The 19877-nt window shown below is 40.9% G+C and overlaps 1 protein-coding gene across 1 annotated transcript in view; it reads left to right on the top strand.

The window, feature by feature from the left end:
* The first annotated feature begins 2506 nt into the window (after positions 1-2506).
* The window catches only part of plcl1 (phospholipase C like 1), a 47278-nt gene continuing 29907 nt past the window's right edge, over positions 2507-19877 (top strand). The window contains exon 1 of the mRNA XM_049012691.1: positions 2507-3413. Within this exon, the coding sequence (XP_048868648.1) occupies positions 3213-3413 (201 nt within the window). The 5' untranslated portion in view covers positions 2507-3212. The remainder of the gene's footprint in view (positions 3414-19877) is intronic.

Raw genomic sequence — 19877 nt, 5'->3', positions numbered from 1 at the left:
TCCGTTTTATATGTAAAGCATACATTTTGGATTTGAAACCTGTCAGTGATGTTAAATGGTTCCTTTGACAGCCAGTGGGGTTTTGTGGATTCATTTCCTGCCCCCAGTTCTTTGAGTGTGAGTTTGTTGGTTCTTCCTATACTTGTATGTTTATCGTCCTACAGTCCAAAAACACTTTTCAGTTTTTTTTTTCTCAGTTTGGTGTCTCCAAATTGCCTTTAAGTGTGAGTGTGTCCTGTGATTGACTGGTGTCTTCAGCGTCCTCTGCCTTATGCTCCATGCATCAGACATAATGTAGTCCTGTAGTGGATAAGCAGAATGGAAAATGAATACACAGACAAAAAATTACTTGGTGACATTGAATGTTATGTAAAAACACATAAAATATGGTGATGCAGCAAATCATATTTTTCATACAGGTGTATCCTTTTATTCAGATTTAAATAAGACAAATAAATAAGAAAAACATGAAGACTCATGAATTTAATGTCTGTTGTAAATGGATATCAAATTATCTGGATTTGTTTTGTGTTGTTTAGTAGCAAACCCTTAGTGTAAGGGGGCAAGTGATGCGTGTGCGTGCGTGTTAGTAAAAGTATGTTTTCAGGACCAGATGCACACTGGCACAGCACTGAGACTTTTCGAGGGTCACAGAGAAAGGCAGCAGAACAATTTTTACTGTATGCTTACTGCACAAACTTCGAACATGGCACTGACTCTACAAAATACATGACGTTCTCTTTCTCCCACCTGACTATGAGAGTACAAAGCTCACTTCACAGGATAACACCAACACTGGAATCTCAGTACAGTTTGTAGTCTATATAAATGACTAATAAAAAAGAACATGGTATGTGGGAAAGTTTGACTTTAAATACAAATGATGCAGATAGTCATGTGTGTTACAGTAAATTAAAATGACCAACAACAGGATTTTCTACAATACCAGAATATGTAGGCCTACTCCATTTCTGAGAAATGAACACTCCACTTATTAGCTGAATATTCTATTTCTATAAGCTGTATGACATTCCCCAAACAAACACTCATTAGTGAATATGTCCCCTTGAGAGGTAAACCTTTACCTCTCAAGGGCACATATATGGGGAAAATGTTTCTTTTTTATTGCAATTGTCTGTATTTGCTAGGTGCATTTTTGAGGACTCATCATCCAATAAGGTAGATTCAATTTAATTAGGTAGTTTCAATTTAAACACTGCATAATCTCCCTACCTAAAGTACCTCAAATTAGACAACTTAGGCTGCAAGCAAAATGAGCTGTTTTTATTCCTGGGGACTTGTTTTTCCGTGTTAAAGTCAACTGCTGCAGCTAGGTGAAAGAGATAGGACACCAGTGCAAATGATTCACAGGGCCGGTCTACATTCAGAAACAAACGTGTGACATCACCTTTAGAAATATTTTAGAGAAATGAGGAGGGTAAGCAATTTACACTCACTTCATACTATACAGACCCAGTGAAAACGGGGCCATTCTAAACGTGTTAAAGCAAATGTTATAGTGATGCAGCAGTTGTATAAACCCAAATGTTTTACATTGTATCAGTTGTATTTCATCTTGAAAGCCGTTTTGAATTGTATTCAAAATGATACAGGAAGTACGTCGCACCTTTGCCAGCAGTCTACAGTGTAATAAAACAACTGGTCCTTTGTTTGTCCGGACGGAGACACCGCCAGTTATACCTTCGTAGATAAACTGGATAAATGCCTGTGCAGAATACCTTTCTCCCTTCTTACTCACTTCATCCTACTTTACATTTTAAAGAACTTGTGCGAAGCCATTAAAACTGGATACGTTGCACAGAAAGGCACCAGGATACCCTCGCAGTTGTCATAAGGCTGAACGCGGCACTGAACACAATAAATATACAACACAATACGCCAAGACTTATATATCAGTTAAACAATGAATACTGAGAGTAAAACCGTTTTGTATTGTTCATTGAATATCGGTTATTTTGTTTCTACTTAACTGCAATATTGGTATTTCAAAACATTTTCAATGTCCTTAATTGAAATATTCTCCCCGGCGACAAGAGTAAACACAGAACACATTTTACTGTTGCTAAGAGCTCTCTTTCAAATAACCCAAAAAGGGCGGACTTTGTCCCAAGAACATATACAATCACATCAAATTCTTGCTACGTTCTTTGTTCTAAGAACGTTCAATGGATTTCTAAATAAACTGTTTATCTAGATATAAGCTGTCTAAGCTCATAATCTCTAAACTCAAAAGTCTCATTTATTTTAGTAGCCTATTATTTTCCATCGATCTTTCTCGCCTTCATGAACATCTGGGCAGCTACTAAACGCAGAACGCCTCGGGGTAAGAGCATTGTGACTCTGCCCTCCTTGAATTTGGTTTGCCGGTTATATGTTTTGGAGAATCGGTTCCCCTGTTGATAGGTCTTTGGGAATGTCAATCATCTTTGTGGGCGTGTGCTAAAGAGGGCTTTTAGTAGGAGAATCTGGAGGAGGCGCTGCTGTCAATGTGTTCCTCATTCTTGTCAAACACGGCTCCGTCTGCGCTGCGCGCTTTTAAAGAGCAGGCAACTTGCACTGGGAAATATTGCGGAATTTGGAGCAGAGCAAAGGAAAAAAAATCTTTTCGGAGAAGGCATTTGTACCTTTAAAAAGGAGTTATATATCTGGTAACATACGCATGGATAAGTAGAGATATTTGTTTTGGTACAAACCGGACAAGTCGAATAGTAATTTCAAGTTTCTCTTAGTACTGTTTTCCGTTAAGACTGCGAAGGTGTTCACAGCTGACTGGAAAATTAAGGGAATGACTTGTTGCGCTCAAATCGCATCAGTGTTGTAATATTTAGGATTTAAGTAATATTTAAAGTATGACTGTAATCTGACGTTGGAAAATCTATATAAATAAATATGTATATATATAAATAACAATGTTATTTGGTTTCAGAAGATCTTTAAGTTGGAAACAGCAGCAATAAGTGGGAATATCTGACTTGTTGCAGTTGAAGGGTTTATAGTGACCAACTAAAGACTTAAAATGGAATATCTACTACTACAGGCGTAGACCGACAGATACCTGTAACTGAAATGTGAAATTTTTCCTAGTTTTACTTATTACTGATGGGAACTAAAAATGAAACTAATGGTGAATGTGTCATTATAGCAATCCGCTAAAAAAAAGATATAAATAGTTTTTAAAAGCTCTGCATACGATGTCGGAGCGAGAGTGCTACGGTGACGAGTTGTGCGGGGAAGGAGTTCCTGAATTCCACCCAGGGAGAGCGGCCAGGGCGGGCAGACGCAGCGGAGTCACCCTGCCGATGGCGGAGCGCGCCAGCCCTGTCGCTCCGGACACCGAGGCGACTCTTATGGAGGCGGTGAAGGCGGCTCCCCGTAGAAGCAGCATCATAAAGGTACGAGCTTTTGTTCTCTTTCTTAGAACTCTGAGGCGGTTTGTATCTTTGTTATATTGCAGCAATGGACGCGATTCAGTTTATTTGGGTTTTCAGTAGTTATTTTCAAATTATTTTTTTTATCCTATTTCAGACGCAAATAAGTACAGATTCCAAAAGTCCCCATCTTATCTGAAAATTATTAAATGTGGTCCATTTCATCCACTTATGTTTCCAAACAAATACCATTTTGTGATGCGAAATACATGTCCCTTTGCGAATATTTTTCACATGGTTTACAAACATTCTTGAGAACACGTCCGCAACACGACTGTTAATAATAAATATACGACATAATGGTTATAAATTTGTCACTGGACTTGCACATCATAAAGTTAAATGAGGTCCAGAACATTATTCTGTGCTCTTAAACTGCTTGCAAGTATCCTTTATTCGAATAGTCGCGTATCCATTGCCAAATGGATGTACAATAACAATAAGTGAATACTTAATATCAAAAACGAAAAAAGAGAATCCTTAACAATTAAAGAATTGGTTACAACAGCAATAAATTTCAGTTTACTCTGATCTCCAGCGGCTGAGGGGTGACCGAGACAATAATTTTACCTTTTCTGGACGACAGAAATGTGTGATTTTGTGCCACACGACGGTGATTTCGGTTGCTACTGTATACATTTTTAGCCAAGTAACGCAAATGCAAAACTAACGCAAAGTAGGGTATGGAAAACGTCGTAAAATCAGTATGTGCTAGTACGCACATTGGTCGATACACGCAGGACGAAGCACGCTGAATTCTTCGGCTGGCAGATGCTTTCATTTCTTTGTGAAATACCGAGATAAAGGAGACACACTGTTAAGGATGAATTGCAGCACGGGTGAGAAACGCAGCCTCTGATCGGTACCATAAAGCAACGGGAAAGATTCTGTCCAGGCCATTAATTGTAAACTAGTGTAACATACAATCCTAGAATAAATTTGATTTCGATTATTACAAGTTATTTTCACATCCCACGGTTATACGGCTTCTGTGTAATAATGGGCGTAGTCAGAAGTGGGGACTTTAGTTACTGACTCGCAAATTGACTTGGGCTCAAGTCACAAATTTGATGACTCATGACATGATTCGGCAAATCTGATGGAAAGACTTGAACTCGACTTGGACTTGAAGGCAAATGACTTGAGACTTGGACCAGACTTGGACCCTATGGCTCGAGACGTCTTGAGGTTATAGCCTGACCTGAATGCCACAATGATAATTGAATAATTTTGGTGTATATTAATTCTCTGCTGTCTTCAGTTTCACTTGGCTGAATGCAAGGTATCCTGAGATGGTTTGCTGGAAAGATGCATCACTCCCTGCATAAACACAAACGTAAAAACTGTGAGGACAACTGTGATGGAGTGGAGACTGTCTTTTCAACTTATCTCTGCCAAAAAAGGACTTAACGTACAATGTACTGTAGCGGGTTTTAGCTGCAAATAGTTTTAATCACTAAAGGTAAAAAAACGGACATAGATAGGAAATCAAATTATAGTACTCACAACTCGACTTGGACCTGAGTCACAAATTTGATGACTTGTAACCAGCAGCAAAAATGATGGAAAGACTTGGACTCGATTGTGACTTGAAACTTTACTCAAACTGGCAATGTTTGATTCGAGACTTGAATCAACATCTTCTTCCCATCCAAGGGCATAGTACACCTATCCATGTCTCTATCATTTCTTTTGCACATTTTTGGATGTATAACCGTATAGTACTATGAAAATGAACAGTTTTGCACTGTAAAACAATTAAATTTCCCTTTTGCTTTTCTCTGTAAATATTTTGCATGAAGAAAATCTATATTTTTTTACACCAAACACACACTGCTCACAGAAAGTCTTGGGACACTTGCTTAATTCAGTGAAGATATTGCAAATGTATTGGTTTTATATTTAATTAGTAACACCTGCAGTAACATTAAACACCAAACATTTGTGTTTAGTATCCATGTAGGAGCCAATAACTACAAATGGAATTAATAGCAAAATGGCATGAACAGAACTAAATGAGTCAGTCTAAAATTATAGCACTTAATAAAAAGAAAATTTCTGTGTGGAGAGGAAGTGCAGTTATGTTGAATGTTGCATGCCAACGGACTTTTGTTATGAAACCAATAAATTGGCAAAATGTTTACAGAATTAAGCAGGTATCCTAAAACTTTCTGTAAGCACTGTAGGCCTATTTTGTCGATTCCTTCAGTAACATTGCTAAAAGCTGTAGCAATGAGATGGGATGAATATTTTAATAAAACACGTTTCTTTATGTTCTTTAGTGGAATTATTATGTAGTCATTTACACTAGGAGAACACTACTCTCTAGGTAAATAACAATGAAATAGTAGTTGGAATCTCCCTTTATTCCAGCCTTAATACCCTGCCTGGCATCTCAGTGATCCTGCACATTACAGGGTGGGCCAGATATGTATTTCAATAGAAGGTGGTGGAGGATGATTAATATATGGCAAAAGGTTATGTGAATGACAGTAACGCCATTGTGTTCAAATTGTGAGTTGAGCTACCCGTTGCACGGCAATATGGAAGGAAGCTTAATTGCCATCTCCTTCATGAGCAGTAATTTTGTTGTGTTCCCAGGGAACCAATCGAGAAAGTATCTGTTGTAATGAAACAGAGGAGCAGATGTTGATTTGATCTCCTTGACATTCAGAGAGTACATGTCTTGAAGTATCAGCCCCTGCCTTGTGCTTGGTTATGGTGATTATTATGCTCTAAGCCTCATTGTTTGTGTGAGCTCTGGTTGTGCATGCTTGAGTTTGAGGTCCATCCTCTTCTCCATTTTTCACTGAGTAGAGTACTTTATATTCAACAGAAAAACGTAATGTTTCAGAACCGTGACCTGGAGGGTGTTCCACTAAACGGGAGTTCTTGCTTAGCTGGATAACTTGTTGGATTTAAGGTAGAGTGGGCTAAATGGTCTTCATCATTAATCACTTACATTAAGGCCTGACTACCTTAATTCTGACAAGTTGTCTAGCTAAGCACGAAATCCTGCTTCGGGGAACTGTATTTAAATATTCCATATATTATTATGGCATCGTACACGTAGAATGTCTTCTCTTAAACAATCCACAATTGTTTTAGTTATATCTCAGGATTGTGTTAGCCTTTTCAAATTGATTATATGTGTTGTATTTGTTAAGTCTAATGCTTTTGTGTTTCCTGTTCTGCCCCTATAACTTTGTTGACTCTTTATCACAACTGTGAAGAATATTGGGTCAGTTTCATGTAATTCTAACCATGTGCGTAGGAGATAACTAATTGGTAGATGTGCCTTTTCTTTTATAGTGAGTTGCTCGTATAGCAATGAGTGAAAGCTTTCTAAAAGTGTCAGTGGGTAACATCATGTAGGCTGAATCGTAGCTGAGATAAATATTTGCCGTTTGTGTTGTCTTTGTAAAGCATTGTCTGAACAATTGCTCTCGCTTCCTGTTTGAGCTGTATTAAGTACCTAATGTGTTATATCTACTGATGTACACATTTGTAGTGAAGCTCTTTGTGAAGTAGTGCTTTATAGAATCTTATTATTATTTGAAGGGCGGCATGGTGATTCGATTCCTGGCTCCTTTCTGCTTGTGTGAAGTTTGCATGTTCTCCTCATGCTGTCAAAGAAAATCATTTAGGCTAACTGGAAAATCTAAATTCGGGTGTAGTGTGATTGTGTATGTACACATTATATAACATATATAATGCTCTATAACAGATTTGTTTTTTAACAATTTATATTTTACAGTTTATATTTTCTTTTAAATGAATCAAATTCTTGCTACGTTCTTATCCACAGTATTTTACCATCCCTCAGTAATATACTTACAGCTGTCTGAAATACCTGCCCACCATAGTACTAAACCAGGTGCGTGATCGACTCTTAAGTAAGCCAGCTGAAGCTTGCCTCGGTTTTGCCTTCATTCCAATGAAATCCTTCCCATGCAACTACAATATCCCTCCAAACAGTCTGCTTGCAATTTATGTTAGCACAAAATGCTTCTTTAAAGGGGTGTAACTGGCTGTCTTACAGAGGGCCTGAAAACCAGCTCTTCCTCTCCTTTCTGCCCTTCTCTCTCTTCTCTCAGCATTTTTCTCAGGTTTTTCTGTCCTTCTGACATGTGATTTGTGGGGCTGTTTGGAGGCCAAGAATAATGACAAAGTGTCTGCTGGATGAATGAATGTGCTGGGATGTGTTATTCAGCAGCGGTGGGGTTGAGTATTGACACCGTTCCCTCAGTGTCCCCAGTGTCATGCTGCTGCTGGTACCACAGTGCACTGGGAACTTGCTCCAAAACTCTGATTCATCCCACCGGAGGAGCATCACAGGGCTGTGTGTTTCTCTTTATGTGTCTCTGTGCCGCTGAGTTTAATTGCTAAAAGCTGCTGGATTTTCCCCCTCTGGCTCCCAGTATTTTGTTTGACTGCATTTGCTGAACTGCTGGCAGCTGATGCACGTGGTAGAATGTCAGGTGTGTGGAACTGCAGTCTTTATGAATGTGTGGCAAAGCGTGCACAAAGGTGTAGGCCGGGCCCATAGATCTTAATGTAGAGGCCCAGTTGTGTGAGCAAGTGAGTAAGTGGCCAGGATTCTAGGCGTGGTGGGTTGTGGTAATATGGTAATCCTTTTCCTTATGTTAGCTTTGCGTCTGCATGTGCAGGCTGTGGAAGGCAGCGTGTCCTGGAGACAGGGAGGGAAGAGCATCTGCTTTCTGGGAGGAGAGGGCCCAGCATTTCAGTGCGCAGCTTCCTGTTTTGGCGCCCTCTGAATGCAGATGTTGCAATGAATGTTTGGTTTATTGCCGCCTTGTTTACTTGCTGAAATGTCAGTTGCTATTAGTCACCTGACTGAACCGTGGACAGTCTGTTCCTGTGGAAACAGGGAGAAGAGAAAGGAAGGAATTTGAGACAATTACAGGGGAAGAACAAGCCATGTTCTAGTGAGAGCCATAGCCCACAGTGCTGTGTTTCTCTGCCTTGCTCTTACTGTATATAATTAGCTTAGCATTGCACGCTATTCAGCACAAGGTAAACATGTATGATTTGGCTGATGGTCTCGGAGCACCGGGTAAGTTCAACAGGGGCTGGAGTGTCATCCCCAAAAGCGAAGGCACCAGAGAAGGTAGTGGCCTCAGGAAGGTGAAGCCGAGGCCTGTGCAGGATCTGACTTCACGCTTTATACTTCTTACTCTGCACTTCGGGGGGAGGCTTGTTCTGCACTCAGCAGCTCAGCCATTACTCTCTTACGCAGCCCTTTTCTTTTCTTTTTCTCCACATTTTTTTGATTATCTTCACGTTAACACAACTTCCTTTCTCATTCTGCTCTCTCTGCTCCAGCCATTAATTCTCCCTCCTTCCTGCTTCGGTCCTCCTTTGAGTCTTTATTTTTTTTTTTACCCTACTTTCTGCTTCAAGTGTTTCTGAGAAAGAGCAGGGCTGTCCAGGATGATTAATTTAAATATAATGTCTTCCTTTCTCGTGTTCACTCCATTCTGTGTACATGTACGAGTTCAGGAATTTTTATGTGTTTGGCATGTTAAATCACACAGTGTTTGCAGCCAGATAATTGCAAGGAGCAACTCAGCAGAAGGAACTGGAGGCAGCAAGAGAGTACAGGCTTATCACCACAGTGCGTCACTGCTGTCCCATGTGGGGGTGACACATGGTGGGACAGGTACCATAGGGCATATGGAAGGACTCAGTGTTTGCTCAGGGAGGGGCTGGTTAGTGGGTCACATGGGATGTTCTTGTATTTTTCTTCCCTGAGAAGCTGAAGTCAGCACCAGATGTCTGGGCAACCATAGGCATGGAAATTGTAAAGCTGAGATGCAATAAAAGCCGTGCTGTCCATTCAGAATGCTTTCCAACATGCCTCAACACTGTCGATGACACACACACATACATGGAGCATACACATGGCTGTTTATGCTCATTTGTTTGCATAATGTTCTGCAATGAAAATGCTACAATATATATGAAGAAGGGGAGTACACATGTATTGTAAGTGGCTGTGAGGAGGGATATGGTGCTGAACATCCTATCCACGCACCCTGCATTTAGAGGTGCAAGGTGAGCACTTCACATTGTACGTGTTGGCAGCACTGAAGCAGGGTACTGATGTTAAGTGCTACCAGGGAGGCAGGTTGAGACGATAAGGTGACACACACCACACTGCCTGTTACTTTAAGAATACTTTACAAGTTAAAGTCCCTGTCACCGGATTATGTAACCAAATCACATTTCTGTTTCCTGATCTGCATCGGGCCCCCTCAGGTGCTTATGGCAGGAGCCTGTGAAGCTAAGGGAGGGGGTAGTGGGACAGAGCTTCTGCTTTGGTGGGGGGACAGAGGGAGAGGTAGGAGAAAGTCTACAGTAGCGGGTGGAATGTCCTAGTCAGGTTGTTTCCTTCCGTCAGAATACATTTTGGCATGCAGACAAAAGTAACCCCAACCCTCCCATCCCCAAATCCAGAGTGTAACTTTGAGTGTGTAGCATAGTGAGCTCTTGCTCTCAGTGTGCCTTGGAGTGAGGGAGTGTTTTGGAAGGAGGTGCTGTGTGAATGGAGTCAGGAGGAGATGGAGTTGAGCAGTTTCCAGATATGGGGCCAGTTTGGACACTGTGTAGCAGAAGCATGTAGCCAAAATGTCCCTCATTTAGGACTGTAATCTGATGAAGGCTTATGTCATTTCCTCCTGCCCCCCCCACATCTAAACAGCCGGAGGCAGCCCTCTTACACACATTGAAACTTTACAGGTCTGCGAATCAGAGAATGCAGCATATCGCACTATAGCAGAGAAAACCACTGGCATCCCCCCAGTGTTTGGCAGCACACTGTAAGATAGCAGCTCCTAGCTTTAAATGAGACATGTTCTGCCTTGTAATGTTTGGCTCTGTAGACACTGAGCTTTCCTTTTTTTCTCCCATTCTCTCCATTTTCTCACTCTATCCCCACAATCATTCTTTCTTTCTTTCTTTCTTTCTTCACATTATGTCTAGCCTGCTGTCTTTCAATGATTCTCCCGCATAAACAGGCATTCCCTGTGACAATCACTGGGGCAGAAAATGGCACGGACTTCATAACACCTTGACCTTGACAAACATAATGACTGCTTGAGGTGCCTTTCCTTATATGCCTCCCTACTAAGCCCATAACAGGAAACATATTTATCGTCGGCCATTTGGCTGCACCATCTTCGGTTCGGAATGCACAGTGAAACACATGAATACATTTTTTTGACATGGGTCACAAGCAGAGTTGCTTACGGCTAAAGTTGGTTACAGTCAGTCATACTGGTGAAGCGAGAGCGCTGGAAACGTATCCAACATGTTAACTCATTGAGACGACATCATCCAAGTGTGTGTATGACTGGAACAGGCAGGAACAGCCTCTGCATGTTACTCTCCCTGTGGCATTTAAGGTGATTTTGGCAGGAAATTCAGACTGGGTTAAAAAAAATGACAAAGTCTAAAGGGGAATCGGCGATACGACAAGTTGGTGTTGCCGATATCAGTCCCCATAATAATATATAGTGCTCAGGGTGGGGGGGGGAGAGGTTTGTTGAACGCTTATTCTGTGTTCTGAATTAGCAAGAGATTGGTATGTAACTAAGTCTTAGTTTGTGGTTAATTAATACATAGGCAATAGCATAATTCTATATTATTTGTTCCTCATCAAGTAAAACGTTACCATAATTTTGTATTTTCCCTACTGAACTGAAATTGCACCAAACTGTGAATCCAAAGCCGAAGTCTGTACTGAACCATGCTTTGAGTCCCGTTACACTCCTGCATCCCACTGTGTTTTCCCTGTTTGCATACATTGTTAGCTGGGAAGCCAAGAGATCTATGTCCATGTCTGGAAGGTCGTGGGCTTGAACCCTTGTGGATGGCACAGTAGCTACGTTACTGCTGGGATCTTGAACAAGGCCAGACTGCTCCAGGGCTGCTGGATGCTCTCTGACTCCATTCTTTCCTCACTTCTGTGTGCCTTTGGAAAAGAACATCTGCCAAATAAATAAATAAGTAACTACAGTGAAAGCACAGTTGTGGATGACCAGCAAACTGTAATGGACATCAGATGTATTGTTTAGAGTAGTAATCTGTAATCTGGCATACTGTAAAGCCCATCTGGCTTCATATCGGCTTAGCAGTCTATTAATTTTCCCTGCTGCTGATTGCCCTTGCCTTATCTTTCTCTGTGAAGGGCAAGCTTCACGCGAGACTGGGATGTAAAGACATAGGGGCAGGGGGCTTCCCGCAGGTGCTCAGATGGACGTAAGCAGAGGGCTTCATCCAAGCAGGCTTAGCTTGACAGATCCTGATAACACCACAGAACATGTGGAGATGTTGCTCCTCATCTATCAGCTGTACCCTTGTAATAAAACATGCTTTCTGTCCATTCCCTCCATTCTCCCCAGACAAAAGACACAATTCCCAGCTCCATGTTAAATGGAGTTCTCTCCATTTTCAGAGCATTTTTTTTAATTCTTCCATGCTTTGATAAAACTGCAGACCATACTCATTTGTGGCTGCCGAGCATACTGTGATGCAAAACAGCTTTGGGCCTGTATTTGAAATGCAAAAACAAAGCCATAATTAGAGTAATTAGAGGTCGGATGGCACGAAGAACTCCGACCTGTTCATTGGCTGGAGACTGCGCTTTGTTAAATCCATTCACTCTGGAAGGGGGCTCTTTCTTGCTCTCTTCCTTCTCTTCTGTTCCTGTGGTTTTTTTGATTGTCATTCTCTAGTTGGAATAAAATTTTCAGCCAACAGAAGAATATGAGCAAACGTATGGTTTTAATGGAAAAACCTCAGTCGAGCAGTAAAGGGCCAAGATGTGACTATCTGGGTACCTTTGTGTACAGTCACACCACCTGTCTTTCGTTGTATGCAAATTCTCCAAGTTCTGGGTTAGAAGAGTGAAATCATTTTATTTATATGTATACTGAATATATTTATATACGCAATGCCAGGCAATGCAAATGTACCAGCTGGTATGAGTTTTTCACTTTTTTATGTATATATATATATATATATATATATATATATATATATATATATATACACACATACATTTTAAATGCAAATCAAATGCATTTGCATATTTTCTACTTTTGCCCAGAAGAGACATACACATTTAACAGTGGTCTCTGTAAGATGTGCAGAGCGATCGTTGTATGAAGTTACCATGACCAACTGCATTGTGGGTCAACGTTCACATCATGAAGGAAAGCGGCAGGAGAATGGCGGGCGGTTAGTCCAGCATGTGGGAAGAGGACGGGATAGAGAGTACGAGAAGTGCACAGTACATGATTATCGGTGTAGCGTGGAAAACAGACTCCATGGAGAGCTGAGTTTACTGTGTGCAACGCGGAGTAGGAGGGGTAGGAGGAGGGGTGCTACCCGCGTCTGGTGAGGAAATGCAAGGCAATAAATGGTGATAAAAGTAACATGGTCACTGAATGCTGTGCAGAAGGTACCACAACACCTGTCAGCAGGGGCGCCGAAATGGGGGGAAGTGAGGATGATTCCAAGGGGCCCTGAGTGAGAGGGGCCCTGAAAATCTGTGGAACATATAGTCAGTACTGGTAGTATGGGTGATATCATATCACAGATCTTTTGTAACGCATTGATACATTTGTATCCAAATCCAATACAATGTTTTAGCTGTTGAGAAAAGCACTACATGAACTACAACGCGATATGGTCTTAGCCAGAAACACTATTTGCATGCTATCCAAGTGACCGACAGTGATGTCTGATTTGTGAACAGATATTTTGAGCCGGTTCTTTTCAGTGAATCGGTCGAACCAGTTTTCGAATCTAAAAGAACTTTTTATAAATCCACGCATTGCACAGGTCAAAATCTAAAAATCTTAGACAAATTAACATATAAAAACACACAGCTAGTTTACTGTTATTACTATAACTTATTATTGTGCACTTATTATCACTGTTTTCATTTATATTTCATTGTCATTGAGCTTACAAAGTTTGGCAGTCGCTTCCTCTAATCTGCAATATTTTGCCCATAGGAGATGTTTGTGACATAATTTATTAATGGATTACTATCATTATTGTTTTTTTTATTTAAAATGCACATAATCGGCCACTGGTATCACTGCTTTATTTTATTTCACTTGTCATAATATATGCTTTCATGGGGCCTTCAGTGGTGCCCCTGCCTGTCAGGCCTCTCTGTCTCTGCTGATTGTATCACCATTTTCACCAGTGTCTGCCACTGTAGAAAATTTTTTGCCTTTCAGTCAGGCGGGTCATCTGTGTTGTTCTGGATGATAGTGTAAGTTAAATAAATCAAAAGTAATGCACCAGAAAATGACCTTTTGCACGGAAAATGGGTACCGACATCAAGCCAAAGATACATTCTGCAAATTCTTGTTTGACGTGCGGCACTAAGAGTCTCCTGATGAACTTTACAGTCAGCTTGCTTAGTCATTAATATTTACATTTAAACAGTTTCTTTGAAGTATGGATTTAGTGTTTTCTGTATCCGGACAGATTTATGTGTTTATCTTAAGTGTCTAAGATCTAGGGATTTAAGCAGGATTCAAAATGAAATTATTGGCATAGTTCTGGGCTAAGAATAACACCGGTAGAGCATTAGACATGAGGTCTGTCATGCTTGTGTCACCTGTATATATATTATTCAAGGTCATTAAGGACATTCTGACCAGACATCGCTGCTGCCAGTTTGGCGCTGGCTGATAAGGGCAGCTCATATCGTCTCCTCTCCCCATCTCCAGCAGAATAATTATGTGATTAGGGTCCCTGCAGCTGATGACTTTCTACAGCAGAAAGACCCTAAGAAAGGGGTCTCCAACTCTGGTCCTGGAGAGCTACTATCCAGTAGGTTTTCTGTCATACCTGGCAGAATCTGCTATGTGTACCTTCATAGAATCTGCATGGTTATCAACCCTTAGATTATATATTTTAAAAGACATTACCCAGTAGGGCTGAACGATTTATCGATTTCAAATTGAAATCGCGATTCGAAACAACGCGATTAGCAAATCGCAAAGGCTGCGGCTTAGGACATACATTACACAGCAGGGTTTAAAACTGTTGTGAGAATAGTTTTCCAAATTCATGCCGTGCTTCCTTTTGACAGTCATGCTCACCCATCAGAAGTGGCCCGAGACAACGGAGTATACGCCCACAAACGTGAAACGCTGCATTTTCTTCTTGCCTAAATTGTTTCAGAAAGGTCCTATCATCGATAACATCGGCGACCTCCTTTTAACCACCAGCAGTGACATGCTTAAGTGTATCACACCTTTTGTTTTTGTTAATGGGCAACTGCATTAGCATAACCCATCAAAACAACAATGAGACAGTCAGTAATCCTCACAGCAGCGGAGTCTGTGACCCCCAGAAAAACCCATAATACAGTCGTGCTTATGTCATACGTTTTTGTGCTTTTTGAATTAAGTATTGATTTCCTTAGATTCATCTTGTGAAATTAATATTAATCCCACAACAGTAATAAAATAAAAGCCTCGCTTTAATATAAATACTAAAAGAACAGATCGCTTTAATCGCTATTACAGTTGGGTATGGGCACGTACGGTCTTATTATTTAGAAAAGACATTAAAAGGTGACGCATATAATGTTTTCTCATTCGTTTTGTCAGAGCAACAAGGCAAAGGAATGATAAACCGCTTTAGTCGAAAACTGCATTTCACTTCTTATTTCAAATAATATGCAGAGTTTTTGCCAACTTTGGTCACGAAGCGGGTTTAAGGGGAAACTTTAATGGAATAACCCCCTGGAGTGAGGCTTTCTGTTTGACACGAGTCTGCGCATACATTTACGTGTATGTAAGAGTTTTATTACCATGTAAATAGTCTGTAGGGTTTGCAAACTGCCCTAACGTTTTTGATGCAGGTATTTCTAAGTTCATAATGGAATAATTTAGATTTCCCATAGGATTTCTTGCGTGAGAGTCTGAAAGCGTGTTACTCAAACCCGTAGGAGTTTGCACCTCCGAACACATTTCTTTGTTTTCCCGGAATTGATTTGTATAAAAAATAACCATATACAGTTGTTAAAAAGAAACTTCGACCAACATGAAATCACCAATAAACTACGTCTATTCATTCGATATTTTATAAAATGCATGCTACGTTCGACATTTTCCAGCTTTATGATTTTAGAACAGCCACTCTTTTTTATTACACACTTAATAAACAGAAGCTTGACATATAAAAAATATGTCGCAAATGAAATCGTAATCGCAATGTCTGTCAGAAAAATCGCGATTAGATATTTTCCCCAAATCGTTCAGCCCTATTACCCAGTATATCACACTTATATGCAATTCTGGTCGTCCTCTGTCCCTTGGAGATTCTTCACAGAGTCCTGGTATCTGTATTAAGGGAGGCTTCTCTTGAGGGCTGCAGAGGTTCCTCTGCAACTGCAAAGTAGTGAAAAACTAGATTTGTTTTGGTTGTTTGGAGATCTGAATCACTTTTGGCTATTTATACTGGCCCACACACATGCCAGGGTACTTCAAAGGCACAGAGTGCACTTAAAACGCTTTTTACAGAGCTGGCCACCTCCCCCCTGTACCACAGGTGACACTGTAACCTACATGAGAGTGGCTGCCAATCAGTGTCAAGAGCGGTGGCAGCAGCAACAGCAGCACATCTGCCACTGATGACACAAAAACACTATAAGCATGTATTCAGTAGCCAGCTGGGTGACAGAAATTAAGCAGATCAACCCAACGGAACTACATGCGTGTAGCCATCATCCTACCTAGGACGTTCTCTTGCTTGGTAGCCTGTGTTTCCTGGGATAGGTGACACTTTGTTCTAGTTAAGTGGTATAGAAGATGGATGGATTGATAGATTCATTTTGGGCAGCTGCCTTATCAATATGGTAGCCATGGGTCGTGACAATAAACCTCAAAGTTCATTACAGCCAGGTTACAAACAAGATCAATTCTTCAAGTGGCATTAAGTCAAATTTGTAGGTAAGTTGGAAAAAAATGCATACACATTAGCAACAACAATAACAATAATAACAATTACTACTATTATTATTATGTAATTACCATTGTATTTAACCTGAATTTGTAAAATAACAGGTCCGTTCGTAAGTACGAGTTGTCCATAAGTCAGGCGTTCTTAACTCAGGTTGGAAACATTAATCATCCATCATCCTCAAGTAATCAGCGTGTTTCGTCCTCCATGTTCTTTTTCGAAATTCTTTTTTGCATGGAGGTGGAACGTCTGTGATGGGCAGTCTTGTGAGCGGGCCCTCCTCATAGATGAAGCATGTGACGACTTAAATGCTTAGCGATGCCAAGCATGAATAAGACAAACTCAGCGATTTTTTTCAACCTGTCTTGCAAATGAGAATATAAGAGCTAATAAGAATTTGTAGCAGAGGGACCGTTCATATCTTGCTTTTACACTGATTTGGGCTTGTGACAGTATGTTGATTTCTGTTCAAAATGTTGTTAGACATTTAATATTCCACGGTTGCTTGGCAACGTGTTGCTGTGTCTCTGTGTGTAAGGGCGTCACCAGGGCTATAGGAGGCTGTTATATTATAGGAGTGTACTGCTGACAAACCACAGGGGAGTGAATGCAGGTGCATGGGAGGCACTGGAGCGAAAAACAAGGAGGAAGGCAGGTTAAAAGCACCACAGCACAGAGGGGACTGAAGTGCCTAAGAAAATAGCCAGGAAGGTGAGTTCCAGGACCCAAATAGGCGATGCAGCAGACCAGATGAAAATTAAAGCTGCAGAAGGAAAAGCGAACCAGGAGAGCTTTAGCAAAAAGATAGAAATGCCTGCCAACTGTAAAAGGTGTTAAAAAGAGCCCATCACCCGGGTGCTTCTGGAGTTCCTCTTAAGTTTACCAAAAAAGGATATTCCCATCATTTAGGGGTGTTTGGGTGGGAGAAGGTCTCTGAGGGGTTTGGGGGGTGTCCATGGTAGTGTCCTGTGGTTTTGGACAGTGCTGCACTCTGCTGATTACTCGTGACACCAGGTCCATGCACTGTCTAAAACACAAAGTGCATGTTGGACATTTTGTGCCAGATCAGCTAAAATAAAGGTGAACAATCTTCACTAAAACTACATTTTAAACAAGTATCTATCAAATCATCTGTCGGTCTGTCTGTCTATTGTACATTTTTTTATGTGTAATTGAAGTTGTGGTTACATACCTTTTATTTTACTTTGGTCGAGTTAGTTTAGTCGAATTTATGTTTTTTTGTATTAGATATCAGTTGCTTATGATTAAGACTGGATATTAATATCCCACATATGCAACTTTTTTTTATGCACAGTGCATTGTTTGTGTTTTTTTGCATTTGATTTCCTATGTCTTTCTATGACTATGCAAGTCTTAAGATATGCAAGGCCTTACTTTTGTTGGAAGCAGGTCTTGCGCGTGCTTGTGGTGTATTATTTTCTGCTGATGTGATGACGATGTAGAGGCTGGTGATCGATTTATTCAAAGGCTTACTGATTTAGAGCCCAAGTGGCATTGTGGTGTGAAATGAAGATGTCACACCATGCCACCATAGAGTCTTTAGTCCATTTATTTCTGCATTTCACACCATCGCATTTGTACAGGGAACAATGGACAGAAAAAGAAACCGAAAACCTGACATATATGTGTCTTTTTCTAAAGGGTTGTTGTGTCGAAATATATTTTTTAATGTAAATTATGTACATCAAGTATTTTACATAAATAGTATAGATTTTCCATTGATCCTTCTCAGTTAGTAGGCATAATGAATCTGTTTAGCCATCATGATGACAAAATGTGGCATCCCCAGCTCTTCATTAATGCATTAATGCCAACCTGTTCCTGGGGAATTGGAGACTCTGCCAGACCGTTAAGCCGATTGCTTTGATGGGCTGCAGTGTGATGAGAGGGGGCTGATTAATCTGAAGAGTCACAGGCGACTGTCCGCACACATGTCCTTCCCCTCCGTATATTTCCCTGTCCTCTTCCCCCGTCGAATTCTAACACAGCTGCATTGTTAGAAGCTTCCAGTACTACAGGTATTTTATGAGAGCGCTGGTTGATGTTTCTTGTTCCTGATGCTGTATCTGTCAGTGCTGGTTCCTCTCCTAAACCTCTCGGTCATCTCCTTCATTATAGCAAATATAAACGTGTCCGTCATGCCTCACTGCAGGGTGGCCTGATTTATTTGGAGAAGCAGCCAGTGTGGGAATCTGGCTTCCCCGTCTCTGCCATTCCCCCTCGCCATACACACCTCCCTTTCTTCATCTTTTCCTAGTCTGCCTTTCTCTCCTTCTCTCCGTTTTCACTTGTCTTCTCACTCACTCCCACTTGCCGTCCTTCTTTCTCTATCTGTAGCCAACGTATAAAACTTTTTTTTCGCAACACTGCTGTGCGGTGGGAGTGAGAGATAACACAAAAATGTGCAATGTGACTTTCTTCTTTGGTGCCCTCTGACCGATTGTGTATTTCTGCGTTACTTTCAGGAGTGTATTGCTTCTCTCAGCTATCTTCTCTTCCTCCCTCTAATCTACTGGGAATTCTCTTTCTGCCTGCCAGTATATATACCGACTGGGCTCCTGGGAATGGAGAGTGTGCATCTTCATGTCCATATCAGCCCCTGTTGAGTCGCATACAGCAAAGAAGGCGTGTTGATATTGTAGCGTTCTGAAACCACTGGGCTCTAAAAGCAGAGCAGTGCGACTCAGACTGATAGAGGCTGGACAACGAGTGCTTGTGGCATTCCAGCCTCCTCCTATTAGTCTTCTGTGTATGACACAGATCGCCTGCATGTCTACTCGCAGAAGCAAGGAGACTCTGGTGGATTTTTGCTGTCATGCCCAGAGCAAGAATGGGCCATAAGCTTGATAATACCTCATCTTCTTAGTGTTTGTCCCACATTGGCGCAGGGTCAGCTTTTCGAAACGTTGATTGGCACTCGTTCCTGTCCAGGGCATCATCAGGGGCGACTCTGGCTTCCTTGACTTGATAATACCTCTGCAATGTGAATAATATGTTAAGCATTTGAATACTGGTATTTATTAATTTCTTTTTAGTTTCCAAAATAGAGCTCTGTGTTTAATCACAAACACAGGTAGGCGTGTCTTTCTTTAGGGTAGGAGTCAATATTTAGGCACTGATGTTCAGAAATCAACCGATTAAATAAAAAGTCGATTTATTTTATTTCGATTGGCAATTACACGTTGTAAAATATTCTTATTTTTTGAGGAAAGAATATCCACCACAAGTGCAAAACTGATTTTTTATGAAAATAGAGGCCTGTCCAGGCTTCTCATCTATGTATGTTCAGGCCAACTTTGGCATCTGTGTGACTCTGTGGTGGCAGTTATTACCATGGTAACTATTATGCAGTTCTAGCGTCACATAGATAAAAGTATGTTTCATGCCAGC

This window comes from Brienomyrus brachyistius, chromosome 1, assembly GCF_023856365.1.
Source record: "Brienomyrus brachyistius isolate T26 chromosome 1, BBRACH_0.4, whole genome shotgun sequence".
Classification (NCBI taxonomy): Eukaryota; Metazoa; Chordata; class Actinopteri; order Osteoglossiformes; family Mormyridae; genus Brienomyrus; species Brienomyrus brachyistius.
Note: the sequence above shows the minus strand (reverse complement) of the source record. Positions and strands in the feature narration are given on the sequence as shown.